This window comes from Ischnura elegans, chromosome 12 (assembly GCF_921293095.1).
Source record: "Ischnura elegans chromosome 12, ioIscEleg1.1, whole genome shotgun sequence".
Classification (NCBI taxonomy): Eukaryota; Metazoa; Arthropoda; class Insecta; order Odonata; family Coenagrionidae; genus Ischnura; species Ischnura elegans.
This window is the reverse complement of record NC_060257.1, coordinates 57165774-57192285: the sequence shown is the minus strand read 5'-3', so window position 1 is coordinate 57192285 and position 26512 is coordinate 57165774. Positions and strand designations below refer to the sequence as shown.

Below are 26512 nucleotides of genomic sequence, written 5' to 3'. Positions count from 1 at the left end.
GACTCTTTCCAAGAGATTGAACAATCATCGGGAATCGGGAATCTCAGCGACAGGAATTTTAAAATGCATTTGGATCCGAATATATCCGATCCGAAAGATCCGGCTCCGATGATCAAGGATCCGATCCGAATCCGGATACGAAAAAAATCCTGGATCCGCCCATCCCTAAAGATTTTGTAAAAATCACCCGCTCCAGTTTCGATTTGTGGCGGGCTGTGAAAATATTCCTTTGAACATATACCTAATTAACACCTATTATGCACGCTCTGGTCTGTCCAAAATGTGGACATTTCATTCATCATCATCACTGGTCAACAAGCCAAAAGCCCATTTTACACAGGGCACGTACTTGCACAATCTGACGTGTGTACGAAAGCGCAGTCAAAATTTCGTCGTATAAAGCGGTGAATTGCTAGAACGCATGCGAGAATGCGTGGACGTGAGATGGAAAAATTGCCCCTATTCTAATTTCGTCCATGTAAAAATATCCGATCCGAAAGATCCGGCTCCGAAAATCAAGGATCCGATCCGAATCCGGATCAGAAAATCAAGGATCCGATCCGAATCCGGATCCGATAAAAATCCTAGATCCGTCCATCCATAAAAATAACTTATTTGCTATTTAGATTTCTGCTTATCGACTCCACATTTACTACATGAGTGTTAACGATCTCCTTTCCTCCAAATTCTCAACAGTGTTCGACTCCACTGGTCGCTACTCCTCCCTCTTCCTCTTCGGCAACGACTACTTCCTTGGCTCGCAGTCGCTGTGCATGGAACTTGGGAGGAACGTCTCGACGCCGGATCCTTTGGAGGACGACAGCCGGAGGGTTGGGGGCCCTTGGAGGGGGCCCCCGTCCTTCCTCCGATGGAGGGCCAATCCCCCGCCCTTCAACCTCAGCTTCCACGTCATCACCCTCAGGGTCGCACTGCCACCACACAGATTCCAAGGAAACGTAAGCGATCATATTGCCCAATAGGGTGCCTATTATTTTTTTATTACCTAAATCGAAAGATTATTACTCCTGGAGTTCGCATTTCACGCTTTTAGATTTTTAAAAGACGACATCTATTTCTCGCGATTAAATGAAAAGTGAAAATTTTCAAGCAAGCGAAAACGCGACGGCTAGGTATGAATGCTGGGAAAAGCCCGTGTGACGTCATTCTGGTTCCCGCTGCCGTCGTGTGAGGTGACATTGGGCCGAGAATATGTGCGCCGATGCGAATCAGGCTGCTAGCAGGTAGCAGAGTACCCTGCTAGCAGGTAGCGCTTGGCTTTAATAAGGATTATTATTCCCCTATCAAACGAAGGAAACTTTCCGTCCATGGGCAGTTTTAATAGGTGATTATTAAGACATGTTTCCCTGAGCTCTATGCTTCATGCATGCATTGGTAATCTCAGACGATGTAAAACTCCTATCTACTCGTGTAGCAACTAGGTCCCTGTGACGTCACGTGGAGTGGCATCGCATGGGCGCCAATCTGGCCTTTTTTAAATCCGGTTAAAATTAACCATTGCCATTCGTCTAAACTGGGATTTCTAAAACCAAATAATTTGTATATTATGAATACGCGGTGGGTAACGAATTGCAATCAATGCCTTTCGTTTTCTTTGATGAAGGAAACTACCCTATTCAAAACAACTTTTACTAAACTTGGCGTTACCATGGATTTGAAAGCTCAGAAACCATCCATAGATATCATTCTTTTCCCTTCGTACCATAGCGATACATCCACTGCAAAGACGCTCAACAATCGCCCAACGAATAAAATCCGCTCATATCCTCTTTACAATCATCGACAAACGTCGACACAAGTCGACTTGCGTCACGGTTTTCGTGTTCCATTCTGAGTGTCGCCGACTGTTGTGACACAAGTCAACAAACGGTAACACGCAGAAATTGGAGAGTTAAAAACAGTTACCGTGAGTCGCATGAATGGAAAGCACCCACAGTAGCCCTAGTAGCACTAGATGAGCGGATTTGATTCGGTTGGCGATTGTTGAGAGTTTGTGCAGTGGAGGTTTCGATAGTAGACGTGAATGGACGAAAAGACAAACTATTCAGAATGAGATTCAAGCTGAGGCAGCCGACAGGGTGGGTCGTAATTTTTTTAATTTTGGGCTAAAATTTTCCCTTTGCAGAAAAGTTAAACTGTGATCGTTATCAGGGTCTCAGATTCCTATTTTTTTCAAAATTAAAAATTAACCACTGCTGCCAGATCCCGTATTTTACAGAGGCGTATATTGCATTGATACAGCCTAAATTTACTTCGTAAATTCGGAAAAGATTTTTTTTACATAAAACGCATCCCTCGCTTTCCGCCGTACTACAGTAGACGTGATCCCTAGAATAAAATAAGGGACACTGACTGCAAAACAGAGAGATTTAAAATGTCATTCTTTCCTCGTGCTATTAGGGATAGCAACGGTGTCTCGATTAACAAAATTAATGGCGACACTCACTAGGTCGACTCATTGCAGTTTTTTTTCGTTCCATTGATGTAATCTTACAAGGATTTTCTTTAGGAATTACTAACAGCAAGAAAGTATTGCCTTTTTATCTATATGTACGCATTATTTGTTATTATGCGTTATATTTTATGATCGTGTGGTGTGAATGTGGCGGTCCATTAACATGCTGCATGTTCACGATCGATCACCCCCTGCTTAGCACCCAATAGGTGGCTATCAGGGTATTACGTAGACGTAGAAAACAGCGTCAGTCGCTTTACAAGGACATAAAATGGCGCAGCTCGAATAAAAATATTAATTGCTTGAGAAAATCTCAAAATTCCCTTGAACTTAACCGGTAACAAGAAAAAAAAATTTTTTGTCCATCAAGAGACATAAAAACTATCGCAATAGGGTGGTTTCCTATTATTTTTTTATTGCCTAAATCGAAAGATTATTACTCCTGGAGTACGTATTTCACGCTTTTAGATTTTTACATGACGATATCTATTTTTCGCGATTAAATGAAAAGTGAAAAGTTTCAAGCGCGCGAAAACGCGACGCGTAAGTATGAATGCCGGGAAATCCCTCCGTGTGACGTATTTCTGGTTCCCGCTGCCGCCCTGTGAGGTGACCTTGAGGCGAGTTGAGCGCTGATACGACGCAGGCTGCTAGCGGGTAGCTGAGTACCCTGCTGGCTGGTAGCGCTTGGCTTAAATAAGGATTATTAATACCTTATCAAATGAAGAAAACTTTCCGACCTTAGCCAGTTTTAATAACTGATTATTAAGACATGTTTCCCTGAGCTCTGCGCCTCATGCATGCATTGGTAACCTCAGACGATGTATAACTCCTATCTTCTCGTATAGAAACTAGGTCCCTGTGACGTCACGTAGAGTGGCATCGCATGGGCGCCAATCTAGCCCTTTTCAAATGAGGAAAAAAATGGACCATAGCCATTCGTCTAAACCGGTATTTCTAAAACCAAATAATTTGTATATTATGAATACACTAATGGTGGGTAACGAATCGCAATCAATGCCTTTCGTTTTCTTTGATGAAGGAAACTACCCTATTTCTCTTAAATCGGTTCCAAGGCAAATGCGCTGTTTGTGCTGTGATCGAAAGAAAATGTCATAAATTAGTCTGATTTATAATAAGGCACTATACGCCAAGTAACTTCGTTATGATCGGGACTTAAAGATGACTAAATTGACTATGACAATACTAAGAGATATGTCTCAGATGTAGCCGAGGTGTGAAATACCAAACTATAAATTCCTCGAGTTAAATATCAAAATATTAAAGTCAAAACGGAAGCAAATACTATTAAACCTACATATAAGATTACTATGCACTTTCTAGATTATTTTAACCGTTTTTAGGAAAACATAAACGCTAGGTCCATACCTAATCATCTTCCTTCGTTTCCATGAAAAATTTCAAAATCTTGAGAGCTCCGTTCGGGTAGCAAGAGAGTATTTCTTCTTACCAAGACGGGAGGACTAAGTCAAAATGCAGGAGAAGACCCAAGACGTTTTTGATGTACCAGGAAGCAGTCTGGGAAATCTGAAGGCTCACGCTCGTGGCCAAATGTTAGTGAAAGCCTTAAATACTCAGGAGGAATCTGCAATTCTTCAGGAGGTGATAGAGGGGACATTTTAAGCATTTTTTTGCGCATAAACATTAGGTCGCTACTCCTTAGTTTCTGAGCTATGGCAACGCAAACATTTTTTGGATGCACATTGCAGCTACCATGGGAACGGTTTTTCTTGGATAACCAGCCTTCTTGACATTTTATTTAAAAGTCTGTATTTTAGAAGACATTATATAATTAAGGTTGGACGAAAATGTGTGACTATAATTGTCTGAAAAAATTAATCTCAAAATGGGTTAGGTTAGGCAATCGTATTTTTTCAAATGTTTCTCAAAGCTCTCGTTAAATTAATCTGAGAGGTGTCTTGGTTTTTTAAAATTTTACTTAAACCACTTATTTTATAAACTGAAAAGCAAAAAGTTTACTAACCAATATACGTTCTAATGGAATAACACACAATTCAAAATGAGTTAATGAATTTTTAAGCTCTAACATTTATTGTTTATGGACAAATAATGCTTAAAATTGTCTCCCCTATCACCCCCTGACGTATTGCAGATTCCTCCTGAAACACCCTGCATAATGCTAAAACTATTTCTTACGAGCTAAGTTAAGTTTTGGGAGAAGGCATTTATAGGGATGGTTTATCGCGAGCATCAATGTCCTATGACCAGTGGTCTTGAACTTTTTTCGAGCTTTAAGAGATCCTGTGAAGAGAAAGACATACGCAAGGTGTGCGACACTAGAGAACCATCGAATAACTGAAGTCACGATGGTGCGGACACTGGATCCAATCCGCGTTGATCATCCTGCCTCTTTTAAGATCGGCCCTACCACCTGGACAGGCTGCACTATTTAACGTGCATCTAAACGGCCTCCGGGATAAAATAGATAAGGGGATTAAATCAGTATTGGAAGCTATGGCTCCACAATAACAATGAGGATACTTAGTGACTTCACGGTGTACTTAACACAGAAAGACCGATTTCGGCTACCAAGTCTTCTTCAGGTGCATTGAAAAACATTGTGAGGAGCTTTATAATTAATAAGGAGGGGGTTAGGTTGGTTGAGCAGGGAGGGGGAATCCCTAGATCCCCCTTATGCATATTGCATCATCCCCTACCCCCACAACCCGAGTGAATAATCCCCCTTCCCCAACCCTCCACCCCCCATTTACAACACATACTTTGTTTCCCCCACTCCTTTCCCCTTCCTGCTCAACCAACCAAACCCCTCCCATAGCAACTTACCAGAGTATAAATAAACCTGTCATCTCTAAGTTTTTCAATGTACCTGAAGATGGCTTGACAGCCGAAACCGGTCGTTCTATGTTTAATAAACTGTGGAAGTCACTAAGTCTCTTCATTGACATATTTAGAAAAGGAGACCTGAAACAAAAAGGCTAAGCAGCATTGTTAACTATAAATAAACCAGGGCTATCGAAATAACGTCCATTCAGCTCCGATCGACTTTGATGCGTTTTTTTACGGTACCGTCATAGAAAAAGTTGCGACCTCATTGCGATTTTAACGCTACGCGTAAAATCTAGGAATTTCGCTATTCAATCCAAAAAAAATCAGAAAGACATAAACCTGGCGACTTCGGATACCGAGGTGAGTGGGGTTAAAGTCGCTGGGTTTGGTGCTTTCCCACCTTTCTTTCGGTTGCGTCTCCCGTGACGTTTCCTGGCGTCGGACGCAGTCCAAATGTGGCCGATTCCCTTCCTGAAAGTAGCGAGAAAAATTTCCATGTAAAAATACACATTACGCTTGACAAGTGTTTTTATGAAAGATTTGGTGCTTCCCCAGCTAATCTTGCTGATGAAGTCTTCTCGGGAAATCAGCCGGGTCAGGAGAGACATGCTGCCAACGTTTCGACGGCCTTCTCTGCCATCGTTTTACATAGAATCACCAGGATTCGCCCTGATGCCGATGGCAGAGAAGAGCGTCGAAACGTTGACAGCATGTCCATCCTGACCCGGCTGATTTCCCGAGAAGACTTGATCGACAATTGTTTTGTTTTCTATACTACTGCAAGACAAGACTTGTTTCTATATTACTGTAAAATTTAATTGTTTTCACAGATTTCAATGAGTTTCCCACCAAGATTCACTTTCACTGACAATGAGTAGAAATACATTCACGGCGGCCAATGAATGCAATAATTAATTACGTGATCAAAATCAAGAGTAGGTGGAGAAAAATGGAGCTGAAAATTTCCATCAGACATTCGACTAAACAGCGCTTGTACTTAATACTTTGAGCAAATTTCAGAGGACTTTCCTGATAATTCAGCTTGTATTACCTACAATCAAAATTCCAAAAGAAAAGGAATTCAAATTCGGTAATCACATGAAAACTTACAACCAAGCGTAATAAATCCAGGCAGGGATATAAGATTTTTTGGCAGAAAAGAATGATAACATTTATATTTATAAAATTTTACCCCTTTTTCGTGTTTCCACGGTAACTGGAAATGCATTTGAGATAATACTATACACACTAGGCATAGCAAATTAGTATCCCATGGATGTAGTAAAGAACAAATGGTCAATGCAAATTCAAATGCTCTTCTCACTTTCCATTATTAAATCTAAAGTCTAAGACCTCCGTTCGGTATCAAGAGAATTTTTTTTCAAACCAAGACGGGAGTAGTGAAGGAAAAATCGATTTCGATTAAAATCGAAAATATATTTTTAATAGTCAAAGATAAAGAAAATCGAGATCGAGCCATGATATTCGAGTTTCGATCAGAACACGATTTTTCAATTTCGATCACGACCATTTCGTTTGAACTCAGTAGTGTCACTGTTGGCCTGTGATATTATTGTCCGTCCTGAGTGAAATACTTTTCTCTAAAGCCTGTACAATTGGAAAGGCACGCCCTTGATCATCAAGAAAGCATCTCAATCAATTGACATTTCTTAGCAGAATGCAGAAGCAGAATGATTCCAAGCGGTAATCCCAAAACTTGCCCGAGTACAAAATTTACGTGCTTTTATATATGTTACACTGCTTATAACGCGACCATGTATTTTCAGTAGATTTTTTGGGATTTTTCAATACCACTTGAACGTGTATTCTGAGCGTTTTTTGAATGAATAATAAAAATGCTTTTTTACGACTTTTTTTTAACAACCGTCAATTTTTTTATAAATGATATTTTGGTTGAAATTTCGATTTTTGTTAAGAAGTCAAGCTAAAAAAAACGCTATGGTTCAATAATTAAGAAAGGTCGACCCCATGTTCTGATTAGGCACAAAAATGCTTAAAAACTCTTTCTTTAAGTATTTTCCACTAGACGTGTTTTGTTACTGGAGGATTACACCAATCTTTATGATGATTAACGTCTTGGGTATAGGTCTAACTCATAAACACAGCGAAGCTAATCATTATTAAATACTTGAGTTCGAAAAAAGAAATCGATTTCACTTATCTTTATAAAATACCCCTTTTCGGTGTTTCCAAGGCAATTGGAAATGCATTTGAGAAGATATTAACCACACCATGGCACTGCAGTCACGAAGGGTCTACCCCATACCCCAATGCTGCACAAAAAATGCTTAAAAAAGCCTTCTTTAAGTGCTTACCACTACCCGTGAGCCCCCTGCATTGCAGGAAAGCAAACAAGAGTTGCATCACGATTTAACGAGCCAGCATCTCACCTTAATGATATGCAGCTCCGAAGCACGAGTCAGCATCCCATATCCATAATTTAAGGCGAGGACCTCTTCTCTTCCGGGGTGTCACCTTAACTTTCAAGCACACGACACTGGATCACAGCACATCATTACACAACCACAGGAGAACCACTGATCACAAAATGGGAACACACACAAGTTTACAGGAAGGAAAGACGTGACGAGTTGGTCACTGCATGAACACCGCAACAACGCATGAACTTCTTACACTTACAAACAATAATAAGATCAGTTCAGACAGAATTTTCGGGTTTTCCACCGAGAAATTGGCTCCATATCCGTCGACGTTTCGAAGAACGACTAGCTCTTCATCCTCAGCGGATCTTCTGATCTTCTTGATGATATGCACCACTTTCTTCACTTGATACGCCGAGAAAATCTAAGATCTTAAATAATATGATCGGTTTAATACTGAAAAATAGTATCCTTCATAGATTTCGCCATCGAATCCCAACACTCGGATATTAAGCCCGTGACGCTATCCTTTCCTCCCTCAGGATCTCTAACATAACTGACCGCCGCGCCGTGTCTAGTCTGATTTCATGTTTCTGCATAGAATCTTTAGCGGTTCTCTCCGGGCAAACGAAATTCTCCCTCTTTTCCGTTTTGATGTTCCTCCTCGTCCCTCCCGTAATAACTCTCTTCACATTCCGCGATTCTGTCTTTCCATCTCTCAAAGCTCTCTGTTTTACCGAATCCCGTCCTTATTTAATGCCGTGGCTTCAAAAATCCCTTCCCTGGACCTATTTTCCTCCGCAACTGGTTACAAATCCTCCTTAAAATGCCACCTGAATAATTCACCGCTGTCTAGTCCATAATGCCTCTTCTTATGTTCAAAAATTTTGTTTTCTGTTGTTTTTTATTCATTGTGTTATCTTATAGCTATTATTTATTTACGTAAACAACCAATGTAAAAGCCTTTGTGCCGTTTTTGGTGGTGAAATAAATAAAGTCTCATTCATTTTTACTTGAGCAAAATTATCGATAAATATACTCACAGAATCTAGTTGAATCTAAAAATAATAGACAAAGGGTCTTTTAATGATAATAACGCATAACTGATAAGGGTCTATGAATAATAATGACGCACCAACAAACAATAACAAGACTACGTTATCACTGAAAAGTAGAGTCCATCATAGAATTTTCATTCTATTTCACATGAGCTAAATAAACTAGCTTGCAACAAGATTATTTTCACGGGAAGTCAAGCAACGAATTACTCAATTTCTCAAGCAATGGAAGCCTACCGCATACCCTACGAGTTTTAAACGGCTCCCAACCTAATTCGCTGGACATCTATGTAACGATTTCTATTCGCCCATAGAAGTTTTTAACGGATAGCGCTGCTTTCCTTTGTATCGCATAAAGTTCACAGATTAAGTATTTCTGTACCGGATCCCATACCCTCGCTGCATATTTAAGGTGTGTCCGGATGATTGCGAAATAGCACCTCTCTTTTACTTTCTCGTCCGAAAATCTTCCCACAATACTCTTAACGAATCCTAGCTCCTCCAGGGCTCTGCCACAAATATTTCTTACTATTTTTCACCGAAATTCACACCACAGAGAAACTAAATGATTAACTGAGTTGAATAGATCGATTAATATCTAACGATATGGAATGATATGCCTCGACAGCATACACAGAATGCACATCTCGCGTTTTGACTGAATCGCGCATAGATAACGCGCAAATAAAAAAATGAACAAGAAACAATTCACTTCGTCTTCACTATGACCTCGCACCAACTATTTCCTCAACAATGGTGAACTATCCTGGGAACACCTTGGTAGACTTGGCAAATTGGTTGAGTGAGGAAAAGTATCAGAACACGATTAACCAATAAGTCAACCTGAGAAAGAAAATAAAATGTCGGATTAGTGGCATGGAAAACGACCAAAGTCACTGCTTTATTACTCTGGGAAAATATTCTATTAAGAGGAAAAATAGAATAAAAATTAAACGACCAAAGAAGAAAACAAGAGTAAAATAATCCTTTACACAAACTTTAAATTTACTATGTTGAAACATCCCTTGAAATATACACTGGCAAGTGAATGATATCTGCAAGGTATTTCCATAAATTAGTTGAAAAGCATAAAACATTCATGAGTTATCCAATAAGTATAATACGAAAAGAAAAATCAATTACTTGTTAAGTACTCTACCGTCAATAGAGAACATTTATAATGTCAAATTTTGAAATGTCCACGACACTGGTGATGCAGGTAACACAAAAGAAAGTAAGCATGCTAATTCAGAATGAGAGAGCAATCATTCACGCTTGTCAGATGAATGAAAAGTCATTTTCTTAAACAGGCTTGGACCCTACCCATTTTTTGAAACCATGAACGATTAACATGACAAGACAAGCGGCTTCGATTAATTCGCGCATCGAGTCTTGACGGCAGCACATGTCACTCCCACGCTCCACGATAAGTCTCTCTTGGCGGAATTTTATCACGCCAATCACTCCGCCTTCGGCTTACTTAGAGCGAAGAAAAAGCGAGACAGCAAAGAATATGAATGTGCCCACACCAGTTAATTCCGATTTTTCACACCGATTAATTCTACCGATTCGATCGATAGATTTTTCTTCCTCATAGGAAAATCTACTAGGATCGGTAGAACATTAATGGCTGTTGCCGGGTTTCGCTAGGCTCCTTCCCGCGCCCTCCATGGCTCTTTCATAGCCATGGGGTAAGCGTGTTTCCTTCCCGCTCCCGTTCCTTTTCCTCCCCCCCTTGAGAGTTCGACGGATAGGAGCCCTAGAGGCTAGGTGCCGTCGCTCTTGGGGTTCCTTGGCGCAAGCTGATCCTAACCAGTTAATTCCAGTACACCTCTCAACCGTGTGGGGTCAAAACCAAGGTCACAGGACCGTTGACTTTGCTCCTTCGAGAAAGATACGTGTGGATTATATCACTTTCATGTCAAGGAGTCGGGGTTAGAGATAGAAAATATCTAAAGCCAATCGATTAGACGACAAATATTATTGGTCAAGAATTAATAATGAAAAACACTTTGTTACTTCCACAAAATTCACAGAGTTTCTATTTTATTATCGGTTTCGGCTATTACACCATTCGTATTTGAAAATGGTGTAATAGCCGGAACCGGTAATAAAATAGAAACTCGGTGAATTTTGTGGAAGTAACAAAGTGTTTTTCATTATTAATATGGAGCCCTTCGACCACGTAAAAGCTTCAAGTTTCGATTTAATTGGTCAAGAAGACAAATATCACCCTTTACCCTCAATAACTAAATAGCGCTAACTTTTCTTTTTCTATTACGAACTAATAGTTTTGTTTGCATGGTAGCATATTCTTATTCTCAGCACTCTTCTATTTTTTAGTCTGACCGCATCTCTCTATCCTTTTGTGTGCTTGGCGTGCACTCGGCAAGCTAGGGCGTGTCTAATTAAGGCTAGGATGAGTGCTAGGCGTTTAGTGGGGAAGAGGTCAAGCCGATTCTTACCAAATCTCACGTGAGGGTCCTGAAAAGTATCACTTAATTTTTTTCCGCAAGAAACAGTGCCATATGTGATTCTAGACTACGATTTAGTACTCTTAGATACTAGTCCTAACTAATCTAAAATAAAGATAACTAAACTAATTGTATTTTTCAATAAATCCAACGCAATGAAGCATAGATTAACGTATTTACACTAAAAATACGCATTTTGAACAATCTCACGTCAGATTAGTTGGAGGGGTTCGAGCCAAATCTTATCATACCTCACAAATTGAGAAGAAGGGGTCCCAAAAATCGCCATAATCACCTCATGTAATGGACCTTATAGTGTTGATTTTATTTTTATTTTTTTTCTCGGATTTTTTTATCCCAGCCTCTTAAAATATGCTATGGGGTGCATAATGGATATCTTAAAAATTTCAGCCCGATTCACAGTGGTCCGAAATCGGAAAAAGCCGGACATAAGTCCGAAATAGCGTTTTTTGAGGTAGAAACTTGAAACTTAACGTATATGCTCATAAATAATTGATAATTATGAAACAATAACCTATTTTTCATAGATCTCTTCTGTTGCTAAGATACAGAGGACCAAACACGACCAAATTTCCAAAAACACGCCCGATCTGATTTTTCTTCGAAAAACTTGAAGTTAAGCTGCTCGTAGAGTTTTGGAAGGATTTTAATGAAGTAAAAAACATTATATTCCAGTTATATGATACTTTATCTACATTTTTCATTATTTTTAAATATTTTGGTTTATATCGATGATGTATAATGTCGCAAAATGGCGGCTCCATTTTTATGGCAAAACCTGATATAAAGTAAACATTATCTTTATTTTAAGAAATAATAGTTCTCCAATTTTTACTGAGAGTATTAATTGAAGATAGCTTAAGAGCATAAAGCAAAATCTTGGATAAAAGTTTGCAGCTGCAAAAATGAACGCAATTTTTCAATCGCGCTTCACGTCCCGACTCCGCGACGCGGAGGCTTAGAGATTCGGTGAAAGCGATGGATATTTCATGTTGTTTGGAACTTAATTATTTAAAATCTTTGTTTTATGCACACTATACAGTATCTATTGACCCGAAATACCAAATTGAATATATTACTAGGATATTGGAGGGTCAAAACATAAAATTATAAAACCTGGGGGGGGGGGGATAGTAGCGGGTAGAAGATCAGGTGATGACGAGGTTAATGGGGGTGGGGGGGAGGATTGCCCCAAGGAAGAAGTCAGATTTTCAAACAGTAGATAAAAAATTAGAACATTTGAATACAGTCATATCAATTAAAATTTTGATGTTAGGTGCAAGAGCGCATTTGGTGATTTCTAGAATTTCTAAAATATCCAGTTTAACACTTTTGTCATATACATGTAAAAGTTTAACATTAAAAGCCACTCTTATGACCGGATTCAAATTTAAAACTCGTGCCGATGAAAACAAAAGAAGTGCCCGTTTGAAAGACTTCAAATCCCATTTTTCTAAGCACCTGATCGAATCCGGCCATACTAAAAATCCGAAAAATTACTTATTTTGATCAGTATTAATTATAGAATGGTGTAAGGATTTATCAAGTATCCATCAGAAAGCCGTAAAACTCGCCATTCTCTTAAAAATTTTCTGGAGGAGGGCCCCCGCAACTCCTGCGTACCCTGGTAGGTATGCAATACCCCCACACCCGTAAGTATTAGTTGCGCCTAAAAACCCCACTAGCCTAAATTCCTAGCTGCGCTCCTGTGTGGAACAGCCAGTGGCACTATGAGGATTAAAAAATACACTGTCTTTACACTCATCCTTTTACAGCCTCGGGAGGTTCGCTGGGGTCTTTGTCTACCCGAGGGCTGTTCCCAAGACGACAGCGCCATCATGGCTCGCCTGATGGCGGAGCGCGGTCGGGAGCGTGGTGCCGCACCCACGTCCGCAGCCGTGCGAGTCATCTCGTCCAAGAGGGTGCCCGGAAACTACTCCCTCTGGAGCGACACAATATTCCACGTCATGGTGTGAGTTGGTTTTGCACAGAAACAGACGAACACGTACACTCAGGGATGGTGATAGAATCTAAACGAAAGTCTAAACAAGTAAAATTTCAAAAGTTTCGGTCCTGGGAGCGAAATCTAGAAACGAAACGAAATGGATTTAAACCCTGGGAGCTAAACTCAGGGTCGAAACGATCGAAACTAAACTAATCCTTCGGGACGAAAATGAAACACTGATATTGTTTCGAACAGTTTAGTTTCGACCCACACACCGAGTACGAAGTATGGTTGAATGAAGTAGAGGTTCGGCCCACCGCCATTAGATGCTTGGGGAACTCATATTTTTACCACTAACAGTAGAAAGATGAACAAAAACTGGCCATTCAATTTTTAAGCACCATGTTTTAACCTCTGTACACGTATGTCAAACGTTATGGGTCGAAACTATTCACTCTTATCCCTCTCCTCTTAACTTTGGGTATCGAAACTTAATTATGAGCAGCGGAGTTTCGATTAATTTAGTTTCGCTCCTGGGAGTAAAGTTTCGTCTCGGGTCGAAACTAAACTCCAGTGTGATTTTAATTTGCGGGAACGAAACTAAAACTAGTCCTCGTATTTTCGTTTTCCTCCGGGTCGAAACGAAATATTTTCGTTTGGTTCCACTTGCCATCCCTGCGCACACTGACCACTTTCTCCAATATTTGCATTTTCTAGCGTGACAATATCTCCTACATAGAAGCGGATATAGAGGTGGGGTAACAGGGGGCATGCAGTGGCGTAGCCAAGGGGGTGAGGGGACTTTCCCGATTACAACTTAAGCCTTCAAAAGAGGACCCCTCTTTGACCTGCGGTGTTTTCCTTACACCCCGAAATTTCCGGTAAACTGCCCCCCATTTCAAAATCCTGCCTTCGCTTCTGGGGTTCATGGCCTCCACCCAAATTTTATCAAAACGTTTTAACAAGGTGTGCAGCCAATCAAAGGGGAAAAATCATCCATAATTCCACTTTTTTCCAGGGAAATTTCACAAAATTCCAGGTTAATTAGGTATTACGTGATTACTACGGTAGGTAGGTATTTTAAAACACTTCAATACTTTTAAATAATATTATATTTATTTATTATTTCAAGTTCCTATTTTAAATACTTACACTTAGTGGAAGAAATTTTGCACTCGATTAATGGATGTCTCACTAAGCACCTGAAGACATTGGTCATGATTTAAAAATTTATATACATAAATGTGTATTTTTATACGGTGCAATTTGGAAAATATTCAGAGCATTGTAAAGCATACATGTACATAAAATTACCTTTTATACATTACGACAAAGTGAAAAAAATTTACATGAAAAAAAATTGAAATAAAAGATTTTGAAATCCGTGGTTGGAGCAAATATTCATGAATATTTCATGCATAATTTCAAGGAATAAAAATTCACGCATAATTCTTCATTCTCTCCGTTTTCCCGGTCACTGTACACCATGCATGAGGACCAAAATAAACATTAATTTTTCTCTAAATTGACTCCAGGACTGCGACCTGCTTGGTTCTCTTCCTGACGTTGATTGGGACTACCCTGGACGCCCTGTGGCCCGTAGAGGGGATGCGGACCGCGACGGTAGTTGGAGGGACTAAGAGAGTGGGATTTCTGGACCCTCAAGGGGAGACGGATGGCCATGCGGACAACAATGCAGGGAGGAGGGTCGCAGCAGTGGTCGGAGGATTTGGATATGGCTGCTGCTCAGGGAGGTCTCCCTTCGAATCCTGCTGTAAGTATCACGAACACAGTAAATTCCTTCTCGGCCTCTTGATTTATATATTAACCCATCATAACCCAATGTTGCTTCTAAGCAACATCAAAAATGTATATATTATAAGCTCTGTTTAGGAAATATCTAAACTACGCATTCTTTTGTGTTGTTAATTGTAATGACGAAAAATTCAGCTGCCACGATAATGATGATTGATTGCAAAATTTTCAAGTTTTCATGATGAAAAATCTTGAAATTTGAATTTTCCCAAAAGTAGCTCTAGGTTATAAGGGGTTAACTAGCCGGCCTCCCGAGGTTGCTCGCGAAGGATAGTACCCAGAGAAGGGCAAACTTAGAGCTTGGAATTCATGGTCATATTGACCTCTCAAAATGTGGAATAAAAATGACCTTCGAAAATATGAAAGAACGTAAGAATAAACACGATTCCTCATGTATTAGAATTAAAGTGTATTAGAATTGCAAATAGAAGGGCATTGAAAAGATAATTTTAACTTTCCTTCAACAAAAAATATGCTTGCCATGAAGATTTAATGATTTTTTAAACGCTGGTAAAAATTTAATTACACTAGAGTTTGACACCGTTAACGACCAATGTAGTCATTCTGAGAAAACTATCCAATGAATGCATCACTAAGGTATTTAAAAAGGATAACTTAAGACGACTGCAGAAGCGAAACACCTTCATGTCTTCAAAACCGCAAGAGGATATTTTTATGTGCATAAATTTAATGAATTAATCACTTATTAAGCTAATTTTAGTTTTCTATTTAACTAACTATAAGTTTTATAAGCATGGTAGCACGTTAGTGTCCTCATTATTCTCCTATTTTCTGGTCTGTCCCCGTGTCGCTGTCCTCTGTGCTTGGCCTGTGTCGGCAAGCGATCGCGTTTCTTAAAGCTAGCATGAGTGCTGCATGCCTGGTTTGATATCACCCAGTGCCACTTACCCTTGAGGTGGCTTGCAAGGTATCTCGTAGACAGTGGCGGATCTAGGGGGAGGCTAAAGGGGCCATAGCCCCCGCTTTGGTATGCAATTTACACTATATAGAAGGGTAATTTTTTCCGATTCCCACTTAGCCCCCGCTTTGTCCCTATCCTGAATCCGCCATTGCTCGCAGATGTTGAAATAGGTTGAGTTAAAAAGAAGTTATGGTGAGAAAAGACCGGTGGTCAGCGAGTGATGCGTCCTCTTTAGTAATTAAAATTATCCACACATAATCTTCTATATTTTTTCAGTGTCGTCCTATCTGCGTTGCTTCTCGTTGCCGAGGAACGCGAGAATGGTTCTCCGAGGATCTCGGGTGGTGATGCCGCTGGGTCAAGGGGGCGAAGCGGGCCAGAAGGACACCGAGAGCGGACCTAGACACAAGCCCCTCGAATGCCTCCACGGCCTGCGATTCTTCTCCCTTCTCTGGGTCATCCTCAGCCACACTTACTACCTCGCCTTCCTCTACTGCGGTAAGTTCTCACATTACGGGCGTACAGAAAGCGTTACATATGTGTTGATAAACGAAGATATCGTATTGTCCACACTTTATTAACCGACTGCTACACGTGTTTCAATTGTTATACAATCATCCTAATGCAGGGGCAGTCTGGGTGATTTGGGGCCCTTGGCTGGGGTTCATGACGGGCCCCCCTTATCTAAAGGTATTCGGGGGTCCTACGCCGGGAAATTAAAAAAAAATTGCATGCCTAGAAATGGATTTTGACGCTATTCTGGCACTTTAAAGCCAGATAAAATTTAACACAATAGAGCAATTTCTTAAGAAAAAATATAATGAAAAAGTGAACAATTCACATTTTATAAAATTTAATACTGCAATAAGGTTCCATTACCTATAATTTAGTGTATTTTTTCATTGAAACTGCGCTGTAATCTCTCGTAAAGCCTTTGCAAATAACCGTTTCACAAAAGAATAAAGTTCTCTTTCATCTTCGGGCACCTTTTTTTTATTTTTTAAATAATCTTATTACATAGAGTATGTCACAAATAAAGCAACCAGTGAAAACGAAGAATTTAATAATGACAAAACATTTGTTTCGAGTACTCTTGAGTCTCTTTTAATACAATTTTCATATATGCTTCATGATAGACGAGAGCGTTGTGGGGGCCCCCTAAGCTCGGGGCCCTCCGCGATCGCCGACCAGCCGACATGGCCAGACCGCCCCTGTCCTAAGGTACTAATAGAAACTCTAAAGTAGAGTTTCTGAATGTAGTTTCTATTAATACCTGAGGATGATTACATAAAAATCGAAACACGGGTAGTACTCGGTTAACAAATGGTGGACAATACGATGCCTTCGTTTATCATTCTCATTAGTTATGTTCCACGACATCTCTCCTAAAGGCCTGTTTACACGGTACATTAACACGTACGAGTTAATGTACGTTTGCGTGAATGATTTTTGTGGACCGGAACGGAACATGTACGAATGCATGAACCAAATTAGAACAGGTTCTATTTTCTGTGCATGCATTCGCACAAGTTGGGTGGTTACACGGTGAATTTTGGCGTTCATTCTCGCGTTCATACATTTAGACATTAACCCGTACGGGTTAATGCACCGTGTAAACAGGCCTTAAAGGCCGCTATACACGGAGAATGATCATGCGAATGATCGTGCTGAATGGTCACGTGATCATTCACATGATCATGCAAGCAAAATAGAACATGTTCTAATTTTCACTGAATGATCATGCGCATGAAGGTTCATGCGCGATTGTTCCGACATACACGGTGAATGATCATGCGCATGATCATGCAGAATGATCATGCGAATGAAATCATTCGCCGTGTATAGCGGCCTTACGAAAGTTGACGTTACACAGATGTTATACGAATCAGGTTGAGAGCCCCTATAACAGGCAGGGACAAATGCAAGGGCCAAAAATCGATTTCACACCGTCCATATGGCCACGATGTTCTACGTCACGTTACCACCACATCAATATAATTAAAACAGGAAACAATTTCAAAGTACAATAATCTTTATTGGAGGAAGAGTTCTCGGGTTTCCAGCCGGGTCCAAGGGTTTTTCTGCACCGACGTTTCGAAGGCTAAGTCTGCCATCGTCTTCAGGGTGAATGGCAGACTTAGCCTTCGAAACGTCGGAGCAGAAAAACCCTTGGACCCGGCTGGAAACCCGAGAACTCTTCCTCCAGTCTATTCGCCGGGAAAACCTTAGATCCTTCAATAATCTTTATTGTTTAAAAAGTTCAATCAATGCGATTTTTGACATTGCTTATTTTTAACGAGAGTGTCGATATTTGGCTCGCAATACAATATTTTCTTTAACCTTTAGGAACCGTAAGAAATTAGCGGGTGGGCCGTATGTGGCCCGGGGGCCGCGGATTGGCGATCCTAGCACTAGAGACTAGGAGGCTATGCGCTAGGCTAGCTTCCGTAATTGAGAATGGCTTAGTCTACTTTCCGACGAAGTAAGCTATATCTAACGAACGACAATATACTACGGTCAAATAATAAAAATAAAACAAGAGAAATTGACTGTAGAACAGATATATTTAGAAAGTCGTTTTTTCCATGATTGATAAGAGACTATAACGGCAGTGTTAAGACTAAAAAGTAGGTTGGTTGACTGGAAGTGTAGCATGATAACTTGTGTATGTACTTAACATTTTAACTAGTGATTGCAAAAAATAGGCCGACCGCGACAGGACTCGAACCTGCAATCTTCGGATCCGAAGTCCGACGCCTTATCCATTAGGCCACGCGGTCATGCTCATAAGAGGACCTCCGATTTCATCTAATACTTTTTTCCGGTATTTTTTCCGTCTTGCCTTTCGCCAACGACGGCATTCCATACGACAGATTGAACGAATGTGAGAAGGTAGCTAATTCCGATTTTTCGTGTAATTGACTTCTAAGGGGAGATGTTATTTAGTGATTCAGAATTGGAAGAAATGACGAAGTCTAGATATGGTGGATGAGTAGAGATAAATTTCAGATGAGACATGGGAAAGGCAGAGAGTTGAGATTGAGCGAGTACTTGGCAGAGAGGGTATAATAAAAAACCACGTTACAGGGTAGAACAATAGGAAGGCGGGGGGAATAGAATGGGAAAAGAATAATTAAAAGGAGTTGGCCGTATTGTGATTCCAATATATACATCAGCATGGCAGGCTGGTACCGTGCAAGCCACCACTCAGGTGTGTGGCACGGGGTGATTCCACCGCAGACAAACAGTTCTCAGAGAGAGAGAGATAGAATGAGGGCTCAAGGGGAGCCCTTCGAGGATACAACACACCGGGGCCGGGACCCAGCAATCTTGCTGATACGCCCGATCACCCGGGGAGGGGTTTGGAAAGGAAAGAAAAAGGAAAGAGGCGCCGCCGCGATGGGAGCCCTGCGACGTCTCTGGGTAAGGATAGGTTCGGAAGGGATGGGACGGGGAAAACACCTCATCGCTATGGAAGCGAAAAGGGCCTAACTAAATAGCGAAACCAGGCAAAGTCATTATTGTTCTAACGATTTTGAAGGATCATTCTACGAGGAAGAATAACCCAACGATCAAATCGTTAGATCATACCTCATCCTAGCCTTAACCCAGGAGAGGGCGCGCGGAGTAATGTAACATTAGAAGTCTCATGAGGCGTCATAGACACCCGAAAGAAAATTTTATTTTCTCTTTCCCTGGAATGATATAGTTATGTTGGATTCTTTTTTAAATAGGTCCACCCAATTAAATTGATTCTAATAATTATTCTTATTAAATTCAGAAGAACCATGGGGTGATATACACCCTGTCGCACGGGGCATAGGATTCAATGAACAGGAAGCGCGCCCTTTACCGGGGTAATCAGAAACGCGCTCGCTTGCCGGACAAAGGCCATGCTCTCAGGACAACGATACGCAGTCAGATCATAAATTAGGAGAGTACCTTCACAGAGTAAGAATATACTTACTCTATGATACTACGGACACGAACATGCTAACATTCAAATAAAACTAGCGGTTAGTAGGAAAAATACGAAAAGTTCGTGTAGTAACTGATAAATGCATGAGTTATAACATGCCAATTAATGCATGCAGATAACTATTCTTGACAATTATAGTAAGTTATTAACTATACACGCAGATCCAATTTTACCTTATACGAATCAAGCTATCCTATAGATAAAACTATCGCAGGCATTACGATTCTTTATTGTACATTGCCAAACACCCTAGAGGTGGCTCGCAGGGTATTATGTAGATGTAGATGTAGATGTACATGGATAACGACATCTATCGGCTGTTACGACATTATCAAGTACATAAAATATCAAAAAAATATACTGAGGCCAGGTTTATATATCTATGCTATGGTTGTTATGGCGGTTCAGAGTTGGGATTGGTAATTCCTGTAGGGGAAGGGGGGAAATAAAGTTTGTCCTTCGGGTTGTGGGGATGGGGGTTTGGGGAGGGTGATGAGTAATAAGGGGGGTGGGTTGGGATAGGTTACTTAGTTCCCAAGGTTTCCGTTTGTTGCAATCTCCCGAATTTCCAAGGCATCCATCCTCCTTCCTTTACTGGTAAAATGCAGTATGTCTGGATCGAAACTGCTTAGGTGCCGGTTTGAGTCGATACTGCCATTTGGAAGTAAAGACAATTTTGTCCCTAATTCTAACAACACTTATGTCGAAAAATTAAAGGATGCATGCTTCTTTTTCATTTTTATGCATCTTTGGTTTTTAATTTCAGGGTAAAATTAGAAAAATATGTCGTTTTTTTTTTTGCTCTCCTGAAAAGTTGCTACTTTTTAAGATACCTAGGTGTTGTTAGCACTTAGCCATCGATAAGTTGGTAAGAAGTCACGTAGATTTAGAAACATCTGGACGCTCTATTCAGGAATCACGTCTTTTTAAAGGAAAGTCACGCAAATTTGACATTTTTTCTTAGGATATATAATTCGGATTGAACTTTTTATTTGGATTTAAAAATTCTGTTGCCCTCTACAATGGTATAACCAGTTCAAAAATCTACATCCCAACAGAATGTTAAGCTTTTCACGTGTAAAATACATAGTAGACGGCCAAGGTCAGAGGTTCCGGACTGGGTTTATATTAATCTTCAACTGATACTGCGAGCAGCGCATAGTGAGCAAATAGCCATAACAACACCATAGTGGGGAATACAATCGGAAAATTTGGCAAAAGAGACAATAAAATTAAGGTATAATTTAAATAAGTGAAATAAGTTAAATAATTTAAATATCGGAATTGTGTGAGTAGAAGTTGTTAATATAATAACCACTATTAGCTGTTAGGTAATAGTGGTCATTATATTTAAGGTTAACCGGTAGGTATGTGTCTGAGGTATGTATTTATGCGTACGTATGTAGGTATATTATTTCTATGTTAACCCTCATTACGGGATATCTCTTTCAATGATTTACGGTTTGAGTGAAAAAAACACTGATAAAAAGAGCAAGAAAAAAATAACGACAAAACCGCGCATCTTGTCAATTCAAATGTATTACATAAAATATAAATATTCAAATAATTATTGTTAAATTAATAAATTAGAAAAATTAAATAACTATTTTAAAAATTACTTTTCAAATTTAGTCAACCGGGGCACGTGCCCCCATTGACCCGCCCTCGTTCCGGGCCAGCGTAGATGGAAACACTTCCTGACGCTCCATGCAGGAATGATCTGGGGGGGGAGGTTGGGAAATGACTGTATTCACCGACCAGACACCTGTGAGTGCAATACAAAATCAATTTTTTCCCGTTCAAGGTTGAGCGAGCGTGCGAGTAGTGAAGCATGGGGTTGGGGCGGGGGGGGGGGGGGTGAAACTTTCCTTTGCCTCCGCAGGGGTGGCGACAGGGGGAAGGAGGAGGAGTAGGAGGAGGAGGCTGCGAGGCGATGACGTCACCTTCCCCTCCCCTTCCTTCCGTTTTCGCATCGACCGACGCCAAGGGACCACCTCCCCTCCCTTCATTCATCAATACGGGGGTCGCATCCTGAAAGCTGTACCCATGGCAACCGCGGCCGAGCAACACCAAACAATTGCTAAAAATTAAGACAAAAGACGCAACACAATGCACTGAAATGCATTTTTCTTTTAGGTTTTTAAGCTAGCGAATATTTACGCACTGGGCAAAAATTTCTAGCAGACCAACATTTTGCGTTCTGGACGAGAGAAGAGAAAAATAGTGCGCGCAATGTTTATTTATTTTTACACGTGCAAAAGTAACTAAAATAATTATTGTGCACATTATATGAATGCACTGACGTAATTTCGGGGTTTTGTACGATGCAATGCGATTGATTGGGTCTATTATGTGCCTCCAAAAATTAAAACGCGAGAAAACGCCAAGTAATTTGCGTCACCACGGTGAATATTTACTTAAAATAAGTAATATACATGACTTTCGACACATGAAATGTTTAAATAAATAATAAAAAGAGGCGATGCACCATGTAAGACCACAGAAAGAGGCAATGAAACTTCTTTTCCTAAGTGACGGACAAAGCGCGCATATAGAAAGAGCACAAATTTAAATAATAACAGCGATTTAGAGCGTTCTACAAATAAGGACAATATACGATTCGATCAACAGTTGAAAAAAGGCATCCACCTGAGGATGCAAAAATTAAGGTCGACCGCGACAGGACTCGAACCTGCAATCTTCGGATCCGAAGTCCGACGCCTTATCCATTAGGCCACGCGGTCTTGCCTGCAACAGGCGATGATTCAGGGTCTTGTATTCATTTAAGGGTAATTCCCGCTCAAATTTTGAATAGAGGGTGGTAAATGTGTTTCTCCTCGCTCGTGCACTCAAGTGATCTATCTTTCCCTTGACAGATAACAAGCATTACCGCGGTGTCGTGGAAAGGGACTTCTTATTCCAGACAATCGGTAACGGGCCTTTCGCTGTGGACACCTTCTTTTTCATCAGGTAAGTAAATAGATACCATTTAATTCCACTGGTTAGCTAGATCATGCATAGTAGAACGGATAAAAGAAACTTATTTACAATAATAAGAACCGGAAATTGATAATTTAAAAAATTCTTATTGTTTTCGCAATAAAACGCTAATTATTCTTCTGCTTTTATTTTATAAGAAAAATACCAAATAAACAAATTGTTATAAGTGCAAATAGGCGATCAAATAGATGGGAATAATGGCAAACGAAGGCCCAAAACGAGTTTTTTTATATAGTTAATATATCATACGAAATAGTAGACCTATTCAAATATGACAAGAACAACTAATGAAAATTGATTGCAGAGCTGGGAAAAAACTGTCTTAAGATTCACAACTAATTATGATGATGAAGAACGTAAAATGTCACAAAAATGGTTATTCTACCCTAACGGCCACAGGCAAAACAGATTGCCATGTTTCCTATCCTCTTCGAGGTTTTAATGAAAAATAATGACATTTTTAAGAAATTATGCTATGACTTCTCTCATCAACCCCGTAGAGAGATAGGGAGAACTTAAGGGGTTCAAATCCCCCTAAATAGACGCTCCTATTTATCGAGCCCTGCCCCAACAACGCCCTCTATCGCTGTGTCCTTCATGGAACTAGACGACGCGAAGGTGGGTCGCATTCCAAATGCGAAGAATCTGGCGATGGAAGAAGCCAGACGGGAAATATCGGCCGAATAGCCCAGTCAAAGAGAGTTATCCACCAAAACAAATATTTTTTTACAACGGAAAATTAAAGTACTGAAGCAAGGATATAATAAACCAGAAGTAACAAATAAATGGCATTGAGAGTGAATATCCATGGAGAAAAATTCGCATGGACCATTTTCCGATCACTTAGCTGCCATAGTAGAGACAGAGAAGGATTTGAAAAATATTTTGGTCAATAAGGGTAGGGTCCTGGGTAGATATAAGCTGAAAATATGCACAAAGAAAACTAAGATATTAGTACGCAGAAGAAGAGAAAACATATCCAGCCAAATATAAATGTTGTCATTCCTACCCAACCATTTTGTCGGCACACATGCCAAACAGCAAAGGTCACAGCGGATAATCTACATTTAAAACTCCGACACTGATGGCTACCCGCTATTGAGCAGTTCCAGGCATATCTTAATTGGAAAGAAGTCGATTATGCCTTCATTGTACGCCTAACATTCTAAGGATGACCTTTAATTCTACATAAAGCAATGAATTCATTTCAAAAATTGGAAGAGGTCAATGAATTCTATTATTTTGGAAGCTGAGTAACTACCGATGGAAGACGCAAGGAAGAAATTATAAGTAGAATAGCCCATGAGAAGAGAGCATTCCACCAAAATCAAGAATTCCTTAGAGCAGGAAATTAAAGCATACTAGTTAGGAAACAATTTATCACAACTTACATTTGGAGTATGCCACTCTACGGAAGTGAGGCGTAGACAACAACAGCAGCGAATAAATCAAAGATGGAGATTTTCGAAATGTGGTGCCACACAATGCCGGATCCAGAATTTTTTCTGGGGGGGGCAAAGGGCCTGACAGGCAAACGGTCATCTTATATTTGAGATTTAAAACTACATACAACAATTACTATGCGAAATATTCTTATTATTTTAATATGAAGGTTATTAATTTGAAATTACAAGATTAAGGCTCCGTAATATACAAAACAAAACGAACGTAATGATAACCGTATTCAAAATATCGTCTATTTTTTTAAGCGCCACGGAGGGGGGACATGCACCCGTCAAACCCCCCTCCCCGCTAAAATCCACCTATGGGACCACATAGGAATAATGACGATCAAATAGATCGTCCGAGTAAGTAATGAGAAGTCCTATGAAGAGTAGGAGAGAAGATATGCGTCATGAAAACCTTGATAAGATGATGGAACAACCTTGTAGGCCACGTCTTGAGCTATGATGGCCTGATGAAGACAATCGTCGCGGTACAATTAGATGGAAAAAACGGAAACGTAGACCTAATGCAACAGGTACAGAAGGATATGGAATTCATAGGAATTAAAGCATCAGCTGAAAGGATATAATTGAGAGGAGAGCTGCGTCAAACCAATCTTGACTGGTGACCAGGGGTCATGACTGAAGTTTCAAGTTGGATTTTTCTCTTCCTCTGTAACCTTTACAGTATTTGATGAAGATCTTATACTGCAATTTAATGATGCTTGTTTTTGTCGAACGCATGGTATTTCCGACACTTTTCTACTGCTAAGAAATCCCTATTTAACAAAAGACCAGTATGTTACACGATCTAGGATGAGTATCTTTACAGGAACGTAGATTGAAGTATAAGATTAACTTACTTAGGAAATTCGATGAAGATGTTTTCTCAGACGATGTGAATCTTATCCTTCGTTTACCGTCGTACTATGGTAGACGTGATCATGAGAAGAAAATAAAAGAAATAGATTGCAAAACAGAAATATTTAAAATGTCATTCTTCCCTCGTACTATTAAGGATAGCAACGTTTATAGTCTGAGGTTTCAGGCGAGATGGAGTGGAAACGTGACATAATGAAAATGAAAAAGCAGGAGCAATTTCCACAATTTTACATTTATTAATACTACCGGTTTCGCTTTTCAGCATCATCAGGTAATTCCTAGAGCAAATACATGCAAGGTTATAACTATGGAAAAAACATGCAATGCACCTGATGATGCTGAAAAGCGTAACCGGTAGTATTAATAAATGTAAAATTGTGGAAATTGCTCCTGCTTTTTCATTTTCATTATAGCAACGTTTGTCTCAATTGATAGGATTAATGGCGTCACTCGCTAGGCTGACTCATTGCATGTTTTTTCCATAGTTATAACCTTGCATGTATTTGCTCTAGGAATTACTAACCATTAGAAAGTTTTTTTTATGAATATGTATGCATATTTTGCTAGTATGCATAATATTTCTATCACCGTGCGGTGTGCATGTGGCGGTCCTCTTGCATGCTACATGTTGGTGATTGGTCACCCCCTGCCAAACACCCTAGAGGTGGCTCGCAGGTCATAATGCAGATGTAGATAAGAAACAATTATGTAATTTCGGATTTAAAACGCAATTTCCATTAAATATAGCAAAGAAAGGCTATTTTTTGTTGGCCTCATTCGATTATCACAATTAACCTTTCGTCAGGCGCAATGTGCCTGACATGCACAGATGTGAAAAAACATTATTAACTCTTAGCATGGCTCAGTGGCACACCTTTCAAGTTTAAAGTAAAATTATTAATGCAGTCAAATACTTACAAGATGTCTTTCATTCTATGCATATACCACTTTACATGCCACGGCCCCAGACTGATCCGGCAAGGTGCGATTTAACGTGTTCTTTAGGCTATTAAGTATTATCATATGCAATATATTTTAGCATGTAAATTCAATAAGATCAGTGTTTTTTACTTGGCTATAGCCAAAATATATGTATAAAAAACACTGAAAATAAAAGCATTACTAGATGAATAAGATAGCTATCTTATTCATCTAATAATGCTTTTATTTTCTTTTATCGTTCCATTATTTTGTTTAACTACGCTAAATCATATGCTAATGATCTGTCGGCATAAATGCGAAAAGCAAACGGCAGCATAGAGCATCT

At 39.9% G+C, this 26512-nt stretch overlaps 1 protein-coding gene and 2 non-coding genes across 3 annotated transcripts in view; 1 reads left to right on the top strand and 2 right to left on the bottom strand.

Moving 5' to 3' along the window:
* LOC124168693 (O-acyltransferase like protein-like) overlaps positions 1–26512 on the top strand; it is a 60665-nt gene that overhangs the window by 3640 nt on the left and 30513 nt on the right. Inside the window, exons 2-6 of the mRNA XM_046546960.1 lie at positions 697–956; positions 13033–13229; positions 14738–14976; positions 16216–16437; positions 22795–22888. Of these exons, the coding sequence (XP_046402916.1) occupies positions 697–956; positions 13033–13229; positions 14738–14976; positions 16216–16437; positions 22795–22888 (1012 nt within the window). The remainder of the gene's footprint in view (positions 1–696; positions 957–13032; positions 13230–14737; positions 14977–16215; positions 16438–22794; positions 22889–26512) is intronic.
* Trnar-ucg lies at positions 18647–18719 on the bottom strand. The gene has a single exon. It is a non-coding gene; the product is annotated as a tRNA-Arg (tRNA).
* On the bottom strand, positions 22590–22662 carry Trnar-ucg. Its single transcript has one exon. It is a non-coding gene; the product is annotated as a tRNA-Arg (tRNA).